Source organism: Alexandromys fortis, unplaced genomic scaffold (genome assembly GCF_014885135.2).
Source record: "Alexandromys fortis isolate MF-2015 unplaced genomic scaffold, M_Fortis_MF-2015_v1.1 scaffold_46, whole genome shotgun sequence".
NCBI lineage: Eukaryota > Metazoa > Chordata > Mammalia > Rodentia > Cricetidae > Alexandromys > Alexandromys fortis.
In genome coordinates this window covers 7,698,587-7,717,981 of record NW_026067919.1, presented here as the reverse complement: position 1 = coordinate 7,717,981, position 19,395 = coordinate 7,698,587, and the positions used below count along the sequence as shown (strand labels likewise).

Here is a 19,395-nt window from a genome sequence, read left to right as displayed (position 1 = left end):
AGATTAGGCCTGATGACCTTCTTTCGTAAGGTGGGGTAAAGGATTCAATAATTCACCTGAGACTCTAGTCACTCTTTCCTGTGCCCTCCAGCCAGCTATATCTACTTCTCCCCTAATGACTGTGGCCCTGTGATCTTAGGGAGTGCCAGAGTTTATGTTCTGTGGTGCGGGAGAACTCCATCTATGCAGCTACAGGATGAGAATTCCTAGTGGCTGAGTGCTTTGGGCTCACCCGCGCTCCTTTTAACAGCCCCTCGCCCATGCTCTGAAAGTAAATGCAGATGGACTTTGATGGCGCTGCACTTGCTTGGTGATGGTGCTTTATAAGGAAGAGTATGTCTGTTTCTAACTCTCCATCCAGTGCAAGGGTCCAGCAGCAGGCACTAAAGACTTTCTTAGATGGCTCTATGACAGAACTCTACTGGGCATTAAATACAAAGAGCCCACATACTGTGTCTGTCTGTTCCTCAGTGCGATGCTACAAAGCCTCTTTGATGATCTTTACCGTACTGAACACTATCAGTTGAAAATAAATTCTCTACACAATTCCTATCAACTGCCTTTGACCCTCTTTAACCACACCTGATTTGTCTTCTCCTATCATTTCTGAGTTGGATGCCTGTAATATGACCTTAATGGCTCAGAGTTCACTAGACTATATCCTTGACATTCGCAATCAAAGTATATTTTATAAAGCTGAATTTGCTGTTAATGTTGTTTGATTTTGAATAGATATTCCTTTAATTTTTGATTTTATCCAGTATGTTCATTTTAGCCTAGCCTTTTAATTATTACAAACTGTCCAATAACTGAATTCGAGGTACTATATAAAGTTTTCTCATGAACATTTGAAATCATAACAATTATATGAAAAGTCAGTCAACCCTAACTCTGAGGAATCACTTATTATCATTCACAGAGATGAAGCATTTCCCTAGAATCCCTTTCAATATAACACAAGACTCAAGGCCAAGCACTTAGTGTCACTCTACTTACAAAGAGAAAAGTCCCAGGTACTGTTTCTCAAAACATGTCTGAAAAAAAGGCATTTACTTTGCACCAATAAGCAAAAGTAAATAAGATGGAGAATTTTAAATCCTCACAAAAGAGGCCATTGATAATGAACCAACACAGAATCATTCAAATGAATACTTTACATTTCATATCAAGGTTCCATCCCATCCTTTAAGTGGAACACATGTACTCTAAACACACACTACATGAAACTCTGAAAGCCAGAACAGAAGCAAGCTCTTCTTCTGCCCAGTCTTAAAAGCAAACACAACTCCCCCATGAAAAGCCTGTTTACAGTCCATTTTGTAATACTTACAAGTCGATGCTCTAATAGTTGGATTTTTTCATCTTTTTTCTTTATTTCCTCTTTAAGTTGTTTTATTTCATTTAATAAATCTTCGTTCTGAAATATGAAAAAATACTGTTACATAAAATATTCAAATGAGAAGAATAAAGTCAATGAAGTTAAATAATGAATGGATTATTTGTTCATCTAAGAGGAAAACTACTAAAATTTTAGAAAGATTTCATGATCTAATGGCAAATGACATGCAAACAATGGGCAAAATGGAAGTAACAGTCATATTCTCGTTTGAATTAGCATTTATGCTGATCTTGGCTACACAGAGATATATGCTATTATTCATTTGCTTTAACATAATAAAAAGGTCATATAGTAAAGGAAATCACCATGCAAAACTAACTTCCACTAAAATTTCAAGGAACACTTACAAGCAGCCTGTCAGAAAATATCAAGTGTAGGGCAGACAAAGCGAATGTTATAATTAATGACAGCATAAATTTCAGATTGGCTCAGAACTCAGCAACAAATAAATATGCCAGATAAGTACCAGGGAGTGTTCTGCAATGAGCCACTTTCCTGACAAGCACTGACCAAACTAAAGTGAAAAGCACCGACCAAATTCATTATCCAGACATATTCAATACTATAACGTGGAAGCCCTTGTTGAGCTAAACAATATTCTGATGACATTTCCAAAATGGCAAGTACTGTTAACCTATCCTTAGTGTGTTCTACTACTTAATTATCCACACATATACATATACTGAGGAAGTACTATAAAAATTAGAATGTATATTTTTGTGGAGTTTTCTAGAACAAAAACAGGTAAATAAATAATGATTTTGCATTGTTACTAAGCAAAATATGTCACTTCCTTCAGACACAAACAAATTTAGGGTGGATAAATTAAAATAAATAACATACATATAAGAAATTGTACTTTTTAATTTTTAAATGCAACTATTTTAATAAAAGATCACAAATAAACATTAAACAAAGGTTTTTTGGGATATGACATAAGTCATTCAAACAACAGGGAAAACCACAGGTTAATTAGGAAAGACTAAAAAAGCTGACTTGAAGATAGTTTAGGAAGAAAAAACCCATAAGCCAAGAAGAAAAATATAGAGTACAGGAAAGATACATGAATATACTAAGGACACATTTCTACACTGTAAGAAAATAAAGGCACTAGAATTTGATGTATATATCTCATTATACAAAATCCTAAACTATATATATATATATATATATATATATATATATATATATATCACCAACACATGATGAAGAATTTACTATACATCAAGGGCAGTATGAGACCACATTCAAAGTCCCAACAAAAAAGCCTGCTAAATCTCACTAGCATGTAAATGGCAACTGTCGTTGAAACAGAAAATACTAAGCACTGTTTTACAGTCACTGATGAGCAGTTAACATATCCAATCTAATTAAAATTATTCAAAACTGGTGTATCAGACCTAGCAGTCAAGGTACTGTTTGGACATTTACAAGTTAACAATTTGTTTTCCAAATGAAACATGACACACAACTTGATGGGACACTGTGCAACCACTATTTATGTAGATATGACTGGTTTCTACAGTGATAAAGAAAATATGTCCCAGGTGGTGACATTCAGGCAAGGTACACAGCAGGACAATAGGCACTACTCTATAGACTGACACTTTACATCACAGGTATACTGAGCAGTTCTGTGTGTCAACTGGACACAGCTAGAATCATCAGAGGAAGGAGCCTCAGGCAAGGAAATGCCTCCCTGATGCTGTAAGGCATTTTCTCACTGAGTGATCCGTGGGGGAGGGCCCAGCCCATTGTGGGTGGTGCCATTTCTGGGCTGCTGGTCCTTGGTTCTATAAGAAGGTAGGCTGAGCAAGTCTTGGGAAACAAGTCAGTAAGCAGCTCCCCTCCACGGCCTCTGCATCAGCTCCTGCCTCCAAAATCCTGCCCTGTTTGAGTTCTTGCCCTGACTTCCTTCAGTGATGAACAGCAATGCTGAAGTGTAAGCCAAATAAACCATTTCCTCCCCAACTTGCTTTTTGGTCATGGTGTTTTCATCACAGCAATAGAAACCCTAACTAAAAAAACAGGAAAAAATATGCTTGTCAGGAAATAGACTCCAAGAAGGTCTAGAAAATGAGTAGAAAGTCTGAAGGTAGAAATATTGTAAACATTGGTTCCCAAATAATACTTAAAGTATCACACAATAAAAGTGAGAACAAGCATCGCACACTCAGAGAACTACATACAGTGGTTCTGCCACACACATGCTGTAGTAAAAAATAAGAAGTAATTTTAGCTAAGAAATTGGGCAATGGCCACCATCAGAGAGGACCACAGTTGGCAAGCATGGCCTTAGCCAGGGGATAATAGATTCGAACTTGAGATAGCTTGGAGAGTTTAGAGGAAAACTTTAACAATGACAAACTAGGCTAGGAACTGCATCCAAGGCATTGTGATACTCCAGATGAGAACAGAAGCCTGAACCAATAAAGAGATCACAGCCTTGAGGAGAGCTGATAATTTACATCAAGTGGAAGATCCCAAATCTGTGTTTTAGCTTAAGTGACATAAAAAATGGTTATGAATCAGAAGAAATGGAGAATACAGGACACAATAAACTTCTGTATCCCAGCTTAAATAATATGTAAGCGATAAATGATTAACCTAGACACAAAGGCAATAGGGACGTGAATTAATGTCAATTGTTAATGTATCTATCATGTAATACTAAACATATGGACAAATTAGAAATGAGAAACAGGGATAACAGAGCAATGTAAAAAGCTGAAATTAGTTTTGTCTCTTCACAGCAAATTCTTGAGCTGGTGTAGTGGTGCATCCTTGTAATTCACAGGTAAGAGCAGAAAGATCTGGAGTTCAAGGCTAGCATCAGCAACACAACACGCTACACAGCATCCTGGACTACAGAAGGCCTTGTCTCAAAATTAATTCTTTCTACAAAATCTAAGAAAATGTTTAATCTGTGAGAAAAAATGTCAGTCAGAAAGCTGAAGAAAATTTAGATACTCTCTGGGGTCATCTAAATCACTGGTTTTAAACTGCAATCATGAGACGGTTTTCTAAATAAGCCACAATCTTCCGCAGATCTGCTGATGTAGAACACTACCTCACTACCAGTCACATACAAACCCACAGCCGGAAGTGACTGAGCGATGACAGGTAGACACCAACAGAAAAGGCAGATTAGCAGTCCAATGTGACTACTGTGCTATATTCTTAGGATTATGATCGCTTCGTATTTCGTCTGGTTCTTGGTGAATTACTCAGACACCTATAAGCAGCCTATGCTTCCCTGTCCAGTATTTTAGCCTAGGCCACCTGAATCATGTGGAAGCAGCATCTGTCACAGAATTCCTAAGAATTTCTCAAAGTTCTTCTTCCTTCATATGACAATGCTGTGTCATACCACAGAGTGGATCACTCAATTGGGCTCTTCCATTGAAGACCAATGAAACAGAATTTCAGCCGATATACAGACCATGTGCAATTAAGTTAGGTCACTAATGTTCAGAGATTATCTGTTATTGCAATGACTAGCAAACATGGGCAATTACAGCTTGGAAATGAAATGTAAATGCCTTATCTTGGAAATATTAAATGAATCAAGAATTTCTGTGTATGTTTGAGAAATAGTTGTAAAAATCCACTAAAATCTACAGATCATAAGAGTTATAAATATTTCCATTAATTATTAAAACATGCACAAATTCTATAATTAGATTTTCAAACATAGAAAGGATAAACACATTAGCTGAATATTTCATCAATTCTATGAATATATGAAGTACCTCCTACCATTCTAATTTTATTGGAAACCTTATTTTGAGAATTATCATTCACTGTTATAAGCAACAGTAGCAACACGGGGGCAAATTACTTTCCAAGTGATAAGGGATAGTTTAAATTTAAGTATCACAGTGTTGACAGAGGTTCTGTCATGCCTGGTCCTGCATCTATTCAGTCCCAAGAAACATATAGAGGCCTATATTAGTTATAACTGGTTGGCCTATTTGCTCAGGCTTCTTATTAACTATTATATCCTACATTAATTCAAAATTCTTGTCTGTGTTAGCCGTGTGGCCTGGTACCTTTTATCAGTGAGGCATTCTCATTGCGCTTTGTCTGTGTCTAGGTAACGCCTGCAGATTGAGCCTTTCCTCTTCCCAGAATGATCTTATTCTGGTTGTTCTGCCTATACTTCCTGCCTGGCTACTGGCCAATTAGCATTTTATTAAACCATACAAGTGACAAATATTTACAGGGTACAAGACCACTGTCCCACAGCCTCACAGGGCTAACATTTTAGTTTCATTCAGTGGCAAAGATTTGGAGAAACCTGATTGTTTTCCCAGAATGCAAAGCTCTAGGTTGACCTGTTTTCTGTAGTAGGGATTAATCTGACTCACAACCTGTAGATGTTAAACAAGTATTTGGCCAATGAGCTCAGACATTTTTGTGGCAGTATCTTACAACGTTGAAAGAGCTGGCCTGTTCAAGGGTTCACCACTGTGTAGCACAGGCAGACTTCAAATCAGCCTAGTGATTGATGAGATCTATAGGCATATGCCACTATGACCTGCTAAAAGCGCTAGATTCTTAATACCTCTATTATTCAAAACTTAAAATGTTATCACTATATTGCTTTTATAGTAAAAACTTGGAAATCTTCAGCATAACTCCCTAGCCATACCTTATATATCTGATCTCCTTCTTCTGGCTCTGGGCTGGATGGCAATGATAGCTCAACATCATGCAATGATCCACTTCCATCATGCTACCAGGAAAGAACGATAAAAAAATGAAAGATTAATACGAAAATCTCCAGCATTCACTTGAACCACAACTGCCTCTAGCTCAAACACTGGACAGAACAAGAGAAAAAATTTCAGATGTTCCTCTTACCTCTACACCAAGGAAACAGCAGAACACTGAATGGTTAGAGTTTGGAAAGGACAATAGGAAAAATTCCTAAAGACATTTAGAATTAACTCAGAAAAAATAAAAACCAGGAAATTCAATTGAATCTTCTTTGATTTAGAGTATAAACAACTCAGAAATAGTATTTTAAAACTCATCAAAACCTGGCCACAAAAATCATTTGATTAAATACTAGATACATGAGACCATATGACTCTTCATAAGACATCTAATAAAAAGGCCAAATGATATACAGTGCTGGAAATCAGGACAGATATAGACAAAGCTACTGAGAGGAACATTGAGGGACACATAAGAGGAAGCTGGAAACCTATGTCTTATTGAGGTGGTGCTATATAAACTTACATACTAGGTTCAAGCTTATGATGGGTACATCTTTAGTACTCTACTAACTACAGAATATACTTTGGAGAGAAAAATGTAAAAAACAAATATTTTGTCTATAAACACCATAATGTAAATTAAGTTCTAGTCTTTACTGAACTGACTTACTAATAAAAAAAAGTCCATGATTCATAGAGACAGTCTCAAAAAAGATAAAGCAGTGCAGAATGAACCAGAGGTGATGCTGAGGAACTGAGCTGGAGGAGCACAGCACAACTTTAACAGCATCAAGAATATCACCCTCCTCAGTCACAAGTGTTCAGAGTTCACACGACCATGGACTTACCTGAACTGAGGAAGAAGTGTCTGTATACAGAAAGGGAAAACTTAGGCTATTTTTTATAGATCATACTTATACAATCAGAATCTACACGGTGGGCTGAAGAATGTATATTTTGCAAAGCTTAACAAGCAATACAAATTGCAGTTAAAACTAGCAAGCATTTGTCAGATCCTCAGCACTGGATAAACTACATTTCTACTAGTGCTATTACAGACACCAAGACCTGAGAGGCAGTATCCTGTAACAGCAAAAGTTGTCAGAATTTGTGTGTGTGTGTGTGTGTGTGTGAGAGAGAGAGAGAGGGGGGGGGGGGGAGAAAGAGAGGGAGATGCACATGTGCCTACCTCAGGAAGGACATTCATTTCTTTTGAGGCAGTCTTCCATTGACTTGCAATTTATCAATTAGGCTAGGAATAGCCTGCTCACTCTGCCTTCCCTGGGCCACCACACCCTGACATTTTGCATGGGTACTAGGGATCAAGGATCCCAGCTTTGTGTTTTCAAGACAAGTGTTTGACTGACTGAACCAGACCCCTTAGCCCCAGAATATTAAATTTTGAAAATGGTTTTAAAATAAAGAGAAAGGGAAGAAGGTAAGAATGGAGTGATAATTTTACAAGACACATCTCAATATAAATCCATCTCTAATGACATGACACATTAAGTGTCAGGGTTAATTCTTACAAAAAAGTATATCTAAGAAAAAAAAAGGCTCTGAAAATTTAGCCTATTTCCAAATATCTTCCTGCTTACTGTACAAAACCCCCAAGAGAATAGGAAAAAACACAGCAATACTGTTTTGCAGTGGCTGTGAGTATAGTTGTGGGACGTATGCAGGAGGGCAAAATCAGTCAATCAATCAATCAATCCCTGGTTTTCTAGGTGAAAGAAAACAGAGAGCTCAGCCAAGACGAGGGATTTAAAAAAACAAAAACAAAAAAACAAGAAAACCATTAAATTGCATCTAAATTCCTAGGTATACCCAGAACACAATTGTTCTTGAACAGGTTAACAAAGTTTAAAAGATAGCCAAGAAACTAAAAGCAGATCCAGCAGGCTCCAACTGCCTCTGCTGAGCACCTAACTGAACTGTAGTTTCAATACAGAGCTTGTAGCCTGAAGCCTACCAAACCTTTCCCTGCTCTAGGAAAGACACGGTGTGTGTTTCACTATAAAACTTAAACAAGATGAAAAACTTCAAATGTCAATTTGAAAAATGTCAATTCACACAAACTCCAAAGCCTTAGACAGCACAGAATTTAGAATTAACTAGAAAAGATATTTTTAACAAGATATAAAAATTTTCAAAGGTAAAGGTAAACTCTTTAAGTAAATAGAAGAAAATGTCTTCTTCCACGAATAAATAAGATATCTAAAGTAAAAACAACTGAAAAAAAATTTTATTTACTTTTAAGGTTCACTATCCATATAAGAAAACACATCAACAGAAATGTTTCAATATAATCAATGAAGAGCATAAAGGAAGAAGCAGATGCCAGCCAGCCGCCGAGGAAACAAAACATGTAGAAAATGAGGTTAATACCATGGTCACGTGGCAATACACAGACTAATAGAAATGGGTTAACTTAAGATGTAAGAGCTAGATAGAAATACGCTTGAGCCATTGGCCAAAGAGCATTGCAATTAATACAGTTTGTGTGATTATTCAGTTCTGGGTGGCCAGGAAATGAAAGAGTAGTCTCTGTTTACATATGAGAAAAAAACATTGACAGGAAAATGGAATGAACTGTCTGCTCAGGAGTGTGTGTGGTCAATAACTGAAGGTGTCATATTCAGTCACCGACGTTACAGAAGAAACAGGCAAGCATGATACACAGGAGCTGAGAGCTTGAGAAGTTCTGCTCGATTCCAAGAAATGAACACACAAACTAGATCCTGCAAAGACAGGGGTTCACCTCAATAACACGGAGACTCTCAGCAGCTGGAAAGGAAAGCAAACCACTAACCATGCACTGCTCTAAAGAGGAAGCCACAGGTAAATAAGAGAATGATGCCACAGACCAAAGGTTATGGACTACAACTAAAGCAATGCTAAGGGACAGAGGTGGTGAGGAAGGCTGGCCTAAACAAACAGGAGTCACACCACTGACCAGAACACAATAAACCAAGGACAACCAAAGAAAAGAAACCAAACAGGAAGAAAGCAGGAAACAGTGAAGCAACAAGCAATCAATAAGACCAATAACAGTTTCTTTGGCCAGGTGTGTGGTGGCAACTGCCTTTAACCCCAGCACCGGGAACAGTGAGGCAGCCTCTACCAGGGCTATATAGAGGCCCTGTCTCAAAAACAGAAACAAACAAATAAACAAAAATATATAATAGAATATATATTCTATATAGTTCTTTAGAAACTATGAAAGCATGTGGCACAACTGCTAAAGGTGGACGGGGAACACCGACCAAGACTAGTGCCAGGAGTGAATATGTAGGGTCACTAAAATCTCTTAGGTGTTGATAATCAAGAGACGATCACATGCACAGTTCTATGTATACAAATTTGAAAAGTTATATAAAATGGTGAAATTTCTCTAAAAATAGAAAGTTTTAAAACTTATTTGAGATTAAACAAATACCCTGTGTAAGCCTATGACTACCAATGAAAATGAATTTAAATTTTAAAGTTTTTAAAGTTTAAAGTGATCCTATCAGTCCACATCGCTGAAAAGACAAAAATAGTGTAAGATATAATCAATATTCTCCACAACAAAGATGCAAGATTCTTTAACATAACACTGAAAATCAGATTCAACCTATCTAAAAAGCAAAATATATCATGAGCAAATGGGACTAATTCTATAAACACATGGCTAGCTCAATTACTTAAAAGGAATGTAATCACATAACAAAAGCAAAAGATCTCAGCACATGCCCGTTATCCCAGCACATAGGACACTGAAGAAAGGGGTCAGAAGGCAGTCTGTGCTACACAGCAGAACTTTGGGAAGAAAAAGCAATGCTAAGGAGGAAGATAGCTGAGCAGAGATGGAGTGGGGAGTCACGTCACCAAATAAAGCAGAGTACAAAGAAGGCAGAAGTTACAAACTTGTGGTGTTATGTAATGACTCCACCTGCAATACTTTTGAATATACATTATAGCCTCAAAAACTTAACTTCTACAGTCGACAGCAAACTGTCAAGCTCCTGTTCTAGGCTACAAAGGTACTGACACATCCTTAAGAATTTATTTCATACCAACACTGTCCTTTATTATTAGGGTAGTAAGATTAGAAGTCAACTTAAAAACCAAGGCACCTTATATTCATTTTTCCCCTAGACGGTACCATGAAGCCCAATCTATATTCAAACCTGCTACATAGCTAAGGATGGCCTCGAATTCCAGGCCTTCCTGACTCACCAGAGGGCTGGGATTACAGGCAAAATGCCAGCACCAGGGCTTCATGCATGGTAGGCAAGCACTCTACCAACTGAGCTGTCTCTCCAATCCCCAAACTAATATTGTAAAAACTGAGGGAAACTAAATTGTTTCTACATCTTAATTTTTAAAAATTTTGCCTTCTATCTTTTAAAGCCTGCCAATTTAGATTTAGAAGATCAAAGGGGAAATAGGTTTTTACTTAGATCAAAGCACAAGAGATTAATGACCATCTACACACTCTCCACCTGAATTAATTAGTAAGATTATTTCTCTTTTAAATAAAGACACAGTGGTAGTCTCTATTCAACCTTGAGTAAGATAACAGTATCTGGGTCAAAATTAGAAAATATTTATGAGACATGTAGAAACATAAGGAAGAAAATTATACATGGATTGAAAACATTTTATTTTTAAAGATGATTTAGCAGTAAAAGCACTTGCCACCCAGCTTGACGACCCAAGTTCAATTCCTAGGAACCACACAGTGGAATAAGAAAACAAACTCTTTCAGGTTGTGTTTTGCCCTTTGCTTTCACACACACACACACACACACACAACTAATAAATTAATTAATATAATAACTAATACAAAGAAATAAATTCACATATGATTTTTTTACTTCACATTATACACAATAAGGCAGTAACACATGTCAGACACTGGAGTATTCTACACAAGCATAGCGTACCAACTGAACAAAGCACAAGCAGTTCAATGAACTGACTGCCCAAATATTCTGCATTTTTACCAAGTGAGGTATCAGCAGTTTCTTTAGATTTTGAATTCCAAAAGTGCTTATTATGTTAATGTATTCATCAATAAATCATAAAAAAAAGATGTGTTTTCAGACTGAGAGTTGAATCCAGGGTCTTGTTCCTGGTAGGCAAGAACTCTCCCACTGAGTTACATCCCCAGTCCACACTGGCTTTTTATTAAAGATGAATATGCCTTCTCATCTAAAAGCATGAAATGGTTACAGTCAGTCAGCCTTCTTCCAGTATTTTATTTTTTTGAGACAGTGTGAAAGTAAACTTCCAGTGTGATACAGAACTTCCACATTTAACCACTGGAAAACCTGGTAATGCCATCTTACCCAGGAAGTTCTCCCGTGAGTTTGCAAAACCTGGGGTCTCCCTATGAGTTCCAGAGCAGCTGCAACAGACATTGATACTTGAGATAGTCAGCAGAAGATTCTGGGAGAAAATTCTGGGAGCTCTGAGTAGCCTCAGCAGACAAGCATCATCAATGATGTCAACAAAGCCGCTTTGTGTTCAGACAAGCTAGAGCCAGCCATGGAGGCATCTCAAGAAGGAAGCAGAGGAAGTGGAAAGAGCTTCTTTTTAATTTCAAAAGTTGCTGGGCCGTTCGTTTGTACGTTCAAAGCTATATGAACAAGCAAATCACACTGAATACAGTTCACAATGTCAACTAAGAATTTTGAGTACTAATGTCCATAACTGATCTGTGATATCTAAAAAAATCTAGTAATTCAAGCAACATTTGATAATGCAAAAAGTAGAGACTTTATAAAGCCTGATTTTCAGTTTTTCAGAAATTAACTGATCTTAACAGATGGTAGAAGTAACACAGCTTTTTTTTTTTTTTTTTTTTGGTTTTTCGAGACAGGGTTTCACTGTAGCTAGGTAAAGCATCTTAAACAGAAGAAAAATACCTAACATTTAAAAAATATTAGAATGTTGAAATGTATGGAACTCCTCATCATAATATTTTAAGAAAATACTATCCATAAACCTTTGTTTAAATTAAATTTAATATTAAACCTGATTAACGCATCTCTGAATCTGGACATGTCTTTTTCTATACTACCCTCCCCACCACACATACATACACTTAAAAACATTACTTTTAGCTAGGCATGGTCATGCATGCCTATAATCCTAACATTCAGGGCTGAGCTAAGATATGAAGTTCACCAGCTTGGAGCACCTAAGCATTGTTTAACACCAGTGCCCAAAACACTAAGAAAGGAAGGAAGAGAAGAGGAACGAAGAAAACATACACACATAATTTTTTTCTAATTTTCTCAATTTGGTATTTTAAAAACACTCAGCTCCAAGCAATCTGTTCTATCCTAGTGGTGTGTACTATTTAGTGAACTCAACACTTCCTTTCAAAACTGTTCTTAGTAATACTTCAGTGCTTTTCTGTTTCCCGTTCTCATTCACTGTTCTGTGTTAGTACTGTTTATTTGTTGATTTTTGTTTCTCTCCTGGTCTCTTTTGATGTCCGCAAACCCATTAACATTTCCAATTTTGTACTCATTTTCAGGAGCCTCAAATGCAATGCTGCTAAGATAGTGGTTGCTTTAAGTACCTGTTTACCTAACTAATGTGGTGTTTTCTGTAGGGAGTAGGACATGAAACGCAGAATGAAGTAAACTTCCTGTCACGTCCAGCTACTCTACATATGAATACAAGATATGTATGCATGCATATATGTATATATAGATCTGTATACATAGTAATATGACAAGTTCCACCTAATAGTGCTTATTCTTACTGCATGAAATGATCAATAATTTTATATTGGTTTACATGACTAAAAACAACCCATTTCAACACTCACAGCTAGGTTTAACCTATACTTTTAAGAATAATGCATTGACTTTAACATCGATATTGTCACAGTCTTTGGCATTCAAATAGTACTTGATAGAGTATGGAGAGTGATAAAAATAACAATTAAAATAACCTTAAAGTAAGCAGAGTACCTTCTGGGGACATCTATGTAACAATGTAGGCAGCTCAAGCAAACAATTACAATTCTCAACTTTACATACTATAACAGGCCCTGAGACCTTAACACAAGGACGGCATGATTGTAGTACCATTCAGGCCAGCATATCGACATTAATATGTGCCAAAGGAGAACAAAGACCTAATCCAGCAAAGACTATGGTTCTAAGAAAGATCCTAAATGTCCCATTCTTGCTTTCTGGCTTCTGTAGTTCTACTTCTAATTAACTATTCTTGCTGAGATGTGTCAACCCAGGATGTGGACTTTGTACTTAAACGCTCAACTTAAGAAAGGCTCAGGACTTCACTCAGGTCTGAACACCCAGCATTGTTTCCAGCCAGCTAATGAAGACTCTATTGGCTTGAACCTGTTATCTGAGTAGTCTTCTCTGGTGTATATCTCACCAGAGCTGCCCACAGCAATCAACATTTTCAATGCAATCACTATCTAAATGCCAGAGACTTCCTTCAAAAAATTAGTAAAATCAACCCTAATACCCAAGAGAGGCCGTATCATACAACAAAAATATATGCTTTACTATGTTCATAGCAGCATTGTTTGTAATAGCCAGAACCTGGAAACAACCTAGATGCCCTTCAATGGAAGAATGGATGAAGAAAGTATGGAATATATACATATTAGAGTACTACTCAGCAGTAAAAAACAAGGACTTCTTGAAGTTTGCAGGCAAATGGATGAAATTGGAAACCACATCCTGAGTGAGGTAAGCCAGACCCAAAAAGAGGAACATGGGATGTACTCACTCATATTTGGTTTCTAGCCATAAATAAAGAACATTGAGCCTATAATTCGGGTTCTTAGAGAAGCTAAATAAGAAGGAGAACCCAAAGAAAAACATATAGGCATCCTCCTGAATATTAACCTTCATCAGGCGATGAAAGGAGACAGAGACAGAGACCCACATTGGAGCACCGGACAGAAATCTCAAGGTCCAAATCAGGAGCAGAAGGAGAGCGAGCACGAGCAAGGAACTCAGGAGCGCGAGGGGTGCACCCACACACTGAGACAATGGGGATGTTCTATCGGGAACTCACCAAGGCCAGCTGGCCTGGGTCTGAAAAAGCCTGGGTTAAAACAGGTCTCAATGAACATAGTGGACAATGAGGACTACTGAGACCTCAAGAACATGGGCAATGGGCTTTTGAGCCTACTGCACGTATTGGCAGCTGAATAAAAACAGAACTGGAATATAAAATTAGATAAATACACCAAAAGCATAGTAAATTTCCCCAAAATGGTAATGTCAACAAAATAAACGATTATGAGATTTTATTTGGAAGTCCAAGTTTCTGATTATTAGCAATTCCAAAAACCCAAGAGAAAATAACTACTGTCATAACTTGTTACACTGTATGAATTCCAAATTATTAAAAAAAAAAAACCCAGTAACTGCTGAGACATGAAATGAAAACCAATTATAACAAATTCACACTGAAAATCACCTTGAAACCACAGCACATCGAAATTAAAAGATCTTCAATTTCTTGGTGTGGGACAATCATCTATATTCTGTCAATTATGTTTTAAATAAATGCTGATTAGTTAGTAGCCAGGCAGGAAGTAGAGGCGGGTCAATGAGAACAGGAGTATTCTGGGAAGAAGGAAGCTCTTTCTGCAGTTGTGAGCCTGCCAGAGAAGAAGCAAGATGTGTCTGCCTCACTGAATAAGGTACTGAGCCATGTGGCTAAGATAGATAAGAATAATTGGCTAATATAAGTTCTAAGAGTTAATAAGAAGCCTGAGATACTAGGTCAATCAGTTTATAACTAATGTAGACCTCTGTGTGATTTCCTTGGGACTTAACAACTGTGGGAACCAGGCAGAACAAGGACTGGGCAGGACAGAAAATCTTGGTCAACAGAACAGATTTTCTTTTTATTTGAGACAGTGTTTCTTTGTGTAACCCTAGCTATCCTGGAATTTACTCTGTAGACCAGGCTGACCTCAAACTCAGAGATCTGCCTGCCTCTGCCTCCCGAATACAGGGATTGAAGCATATGCCACCAACACACAGCCAGATTAAAAAAAAGACAAAATACAATGAAAATTGGGGTCAGACTGTAGTATACTCCAGAAGAGCTAAAGCATGATCTTAGAAAAGCAACATCTTCTATTTTTCTTTCTTTAACTTTAGCCAAATTTTTCAAAGTTATAAACTATCAATCAAATATGAGTACAGAATAAAAAGATTTTTCTTTATGAAGTAATTAAAAATGTGTCATCATCTTCTGTTAAAAAATAAATTAAGGATATACTCCTGCAAACTGAGGGCATGTATTAAGCAAAAGAATATGCACCATCCAGGAATTAGTAGATCCAGCTCCAGACTATCACAAAATAAAGTCATACATAACAGAGCTACAGAAACTCCGGTCGGTAACTTGTTCATACAACAGACTGACTCAGGTATAAAAGGCACATAAAGATCTATTTCATATTTCAAGCCTTCACATAGTATGTGAGCTTAACAAACAGTTTATATACTTCATGATGATATTTTAGTAAATTTAAAAGGGGGCAGCAGCAAGCTGGCTCAGGAAGTAAAGATGATCTGAGTTTGAGTACTGGAACCATGGTAATAAGGACAGAGTCAACTCCTGACAGTGACCCTCTGACCAGCACAGAGACATCGTCACACATTCACACCCACAGTCACATGGTTATATAAATGTTACTCATACAAATACAATAATAAGCATTTTTGAATTAAAGGAAAAATGTAAGAGACGGTTAAATAAAATCTTAGATGCAGTTTTTAATTTATCTTGCAACTAGATATCTCTAAAGATATCCAAAAAGTATTCTGCAATTTTAACCCCACAATTTTGGTTTCACTACATAAACAACCAGTCCATGTGCTCAATGTGAACACTCTAACATTTGGAGACTCAAGGGAGAGAAAAGAAGTTCTCAGGGTTTCACAGCCTCACATACATTAAGTTCTTCAGTCCCTAGGATACTCATCACCTCTTCTCTCAGTTATCATCTTCACTTCATTATTGATGGAATGGATCATTAGGACTTGGTCTTATCAGCTGATATTTAATAATGCTTTGTCACTGAGGAATATACTCTAAAACAATGACTATCTCACAAAAGGTATTTAGTGTACTTTAGCTATGTCTTATCCTTTCTACCACATTGTACTGTTGGAACTAAAGCTCATGACCAGAAAACCTTACTCCCAGACAAGCCAGCAGAGAAACCCTATGGAGCAAAGCCTATCTGTTAGTTACAGTTATTTCTTAACATTTCTACCATCCCATCCTTGCATGCATAGGAGGAATCCAAGCATCACAGATTCCAAAAGGTTGCTCTTTACCCTCTTTTCTCCAGGCTTAGCACACAAAAGCTTCCACAGGTATTGCATAGCCACAACAGTTCAGAAAAAAACAGAACCAAGAACTGTGAAACAACATACATTGCTTAGAACTGTTACTCTCAGAGTCAGATGTTAGGAGCCAAGCTTTACTTTCAGCTAGCCTTTACTGAGCAGACAGATGAGTCTGGTTTTGTTGGCCACAGGAATTCCAAGACTTGGATCCTGGTCAATATGATGCAAAGACATCCTGAGAAAAGCAACCCAGACAGCAAACTGAGAAGTCATGATGTTCTTTTTCAACTAAGGTTTTTAAATTTGGTTTGACTATCAAATACAAAAAAAAAAAAAAAAAAAAGATTTAAAACCACATAAAAGCTATCTATAGTTTAAAAATTGGTATTCTATTCCTTTTTTAGCTGTTAACACTAAATATTCACACAAAGAAGGTATTCTTTTATTTATTTTTTATTGTTTTTTGTTTCACTAAACATTTTTCTCCAGTCCCCTTCCTTCCTCTCCTCTCTGCTTTTGCCCTTTCCCATGAACCCCACACTCCCACGTTACTCGGGAGATCTCGTCTTTTTCTCTTCCCTGTGTAGATTAGATCCATCACAATCTGAGACTTTCCATCAGTTTATCCTGTGACTTTTTCAAGCCCTATTGCTACTATGGGTCTAGACTTTCTAAAGAAAACATGTTCTCAATGTCTCAAACACAAATCAAATTAATCCTGTTTGCCATTAAGTAGAAATTATATTAGTTACTGAATGGCCAGTATATTTCTGATAACTGTTCAATTAACCACTACAATTCTAATCTTTCAGAAATCTTACAATAGAAGTACTGTCTATGTAAAGCTTTCCTTTCCTCTCTACCAAGAGTTCTATGTTTTTTCTCTTTTGTCATATAGTATTGGAGATGAACTCAAAGCATGTACTATTTATAGCTTTTGTTTCTACCCGAAACTGAACATGTTAGAAACACAAGTAACTTTTTTAGAAAGCCAATCTGTTCAAGTTACAAAGGAGGTGCTGAAATAATCATTACACACTCACCTGATGTAATAGACGCTTGAGTTTGAGTAACTGTGTTTTTACAGCTGTGCAGTCCTGGACCATGTGCCGGAGGGTCATCTCATCCAGTATCACTGTGTTGTCTGGTACATCTACAAACATCTTCTGAGCCTGGAAAAAGGGGGTTCCTCCATAGCTTTCAAAATGACCCAAAGGGGATTCTCTATAAGGAGAGCCTCTGGAAGGGTGAAGAAGAAGGAAGGAAAAGATATACAATATAAGAAGAAAGAGAAAGGAAAGGTACAACATTATTGTAGCAATTTTTACAAATCAGTTCCACAATGCCTTTGTACTCATCTCAGTCCCAGGTGAAAAATACAATCCCTTTAGCTGTTAGTAAAACTGTTATTTTCTATGATTACCTAACCCCACTCACTTCATGTATTTCACACACTGGCTGAATAAAGCTTCCTTAAGAGCCAAAAGAAAAAGAAAATACTCTTAGCAAGGCTCTAGCTATTAGAACTATGCTCACCTTTTTCTGTAATGGTCTTCTCTTCTGATTTGGGGCGGCATCTTATAAGGCACACTGTTCCAGATCCACAGCTAAGTCATGAAGCCACATTAGCTCCCAAAGTAAACACACTCTTAAACTATCATCTCTTCAGTGCTCCACCAGTTAAAGCTGATGAAGTTATTTCTTTGTTTTCTAATACTGCCAAAAAATCATCTTTACTAGTAAAAGTTTAAGCAAGGTTTTACAAGAGTCTGATGTATACCATGTATTTCCTAATCTCAAACTACAGTTTAAAAAAATCAAAATCTACACTTTGAACCATGAATAGAGTACTTGCCCAGCAAGCATAAGACTCTGGGCTTGATTCTCATCACCATATAAACTGGTACAGTCCTATAATCCCATCACTCAGGAGGTACAGGCCAGAGGACTAGGAGTTCAAAGTTAAATTCAAGGTCAGCCTGAGCTACAGGAAAACCTGTCTAACTCTAAAACTTGAAGCCAGATGTGGTGTAGACATCTGCATTTGCAATCACGGCCCTGAGCAAGATGAATGGGAAAACAAGGTCTGCTTGGGCTACAAAGCAAAACCCATCTCAAAAACTAAAATATAAAATGTTAAATATCTCTTCAGTTTCATCACATAATATCCATGCAAAATTAGAGAAAAACTAAGAGTGATCTATTTTATGGGAATGTAAAATATAATGTATTAACTAAAATTGATAGCTTAAAAGTTACTAGATCCACATTGCACATAATTCCAGACAGTTAATAAAGTATGACAAGCACATGAAATCTACATATTTAACATAGTGCATTTAGAAATTACTTGTCCAATATGATGGCCATTGTCACATATTAGAAATGAAGCTAAATTTTGTGTATTAAATATGTAAAAATAAGTATGTTGGATTTCATCCACTATGAAGAGAAAAATAGGGTATCTACTTAAGCTTCTATTTTTCAGCAAATATTCCCAGGACTCAGAACTCGCCATATATATTGTAGGACATTTTCACAAGATTGTTTTCTCTGTAACTACTAATTCAAATTTCAGGACTGATGTTCTCCAAATCCAAGGCAAAAATCTTCATAAATTGTTAAACCATTCATAAATAATATATATTGTTTTGTTTTTCTCAAACAGGGTAATAGTCCTGGCTGTCCTTGAACTCACTTTGTAGACCATTCTGGCCTTGAATTCACTGATATCCACCTGCCTCTGCCTCCCAATGGCCATGATTACATATATTTTTCATCCATTTTTAATATTAAGATTTAAATTATTAATTTTAAGATTTCACACATCAGCAAATTAGTATAATTTACCCACCTATGACTACATTCTAACGAAAAATATCTTACCAGTGAAAAACTAACAAGAATTAAAACAAAA

The 19,395-nt window shown here is 36.8% G+C and overlaps 1 protein-coding gene across 6 annotated transcripts in view; it reads right to left on the bottom strand.

Moving 5' to 3' along the window:
- Ccser2 (coiled-coil serine rich protein 2) overlaps window positions 1-19,395 on the bottom strand; it is a 111,525-nt gene that overhangs the window by 25,030 nt on the left and 67,100 nt on the right. For 5 of the 6 annotated variants that reach the window (XM_050140708.1, XM_050140709.1, XM_050140705.1 and 2 more), the window contains 3 exons: window positions 17,522-17,717; window positions 6,054-6,137; window positions 1,331-1,417 (listed from right to left, as the gene is read on the bottom strand). The exons of the other annotated variant lie outside the window; for it this stretch is intronic. In XM_050140708.1, coding sequence (XP_049996665.1) covers window positions 1,331-1,417; window positions 6,054-6,137; window positions 17,522-17,717 — 367 coding nt within the window. The remainder of the gene's footprint in view (window positions 1-1,330; window positions 1,418-6,053; window positions 6,138-17,521; window positions 17,718-19,395) is intronic. 6 annotated transcript variants of the gene reach the window in all.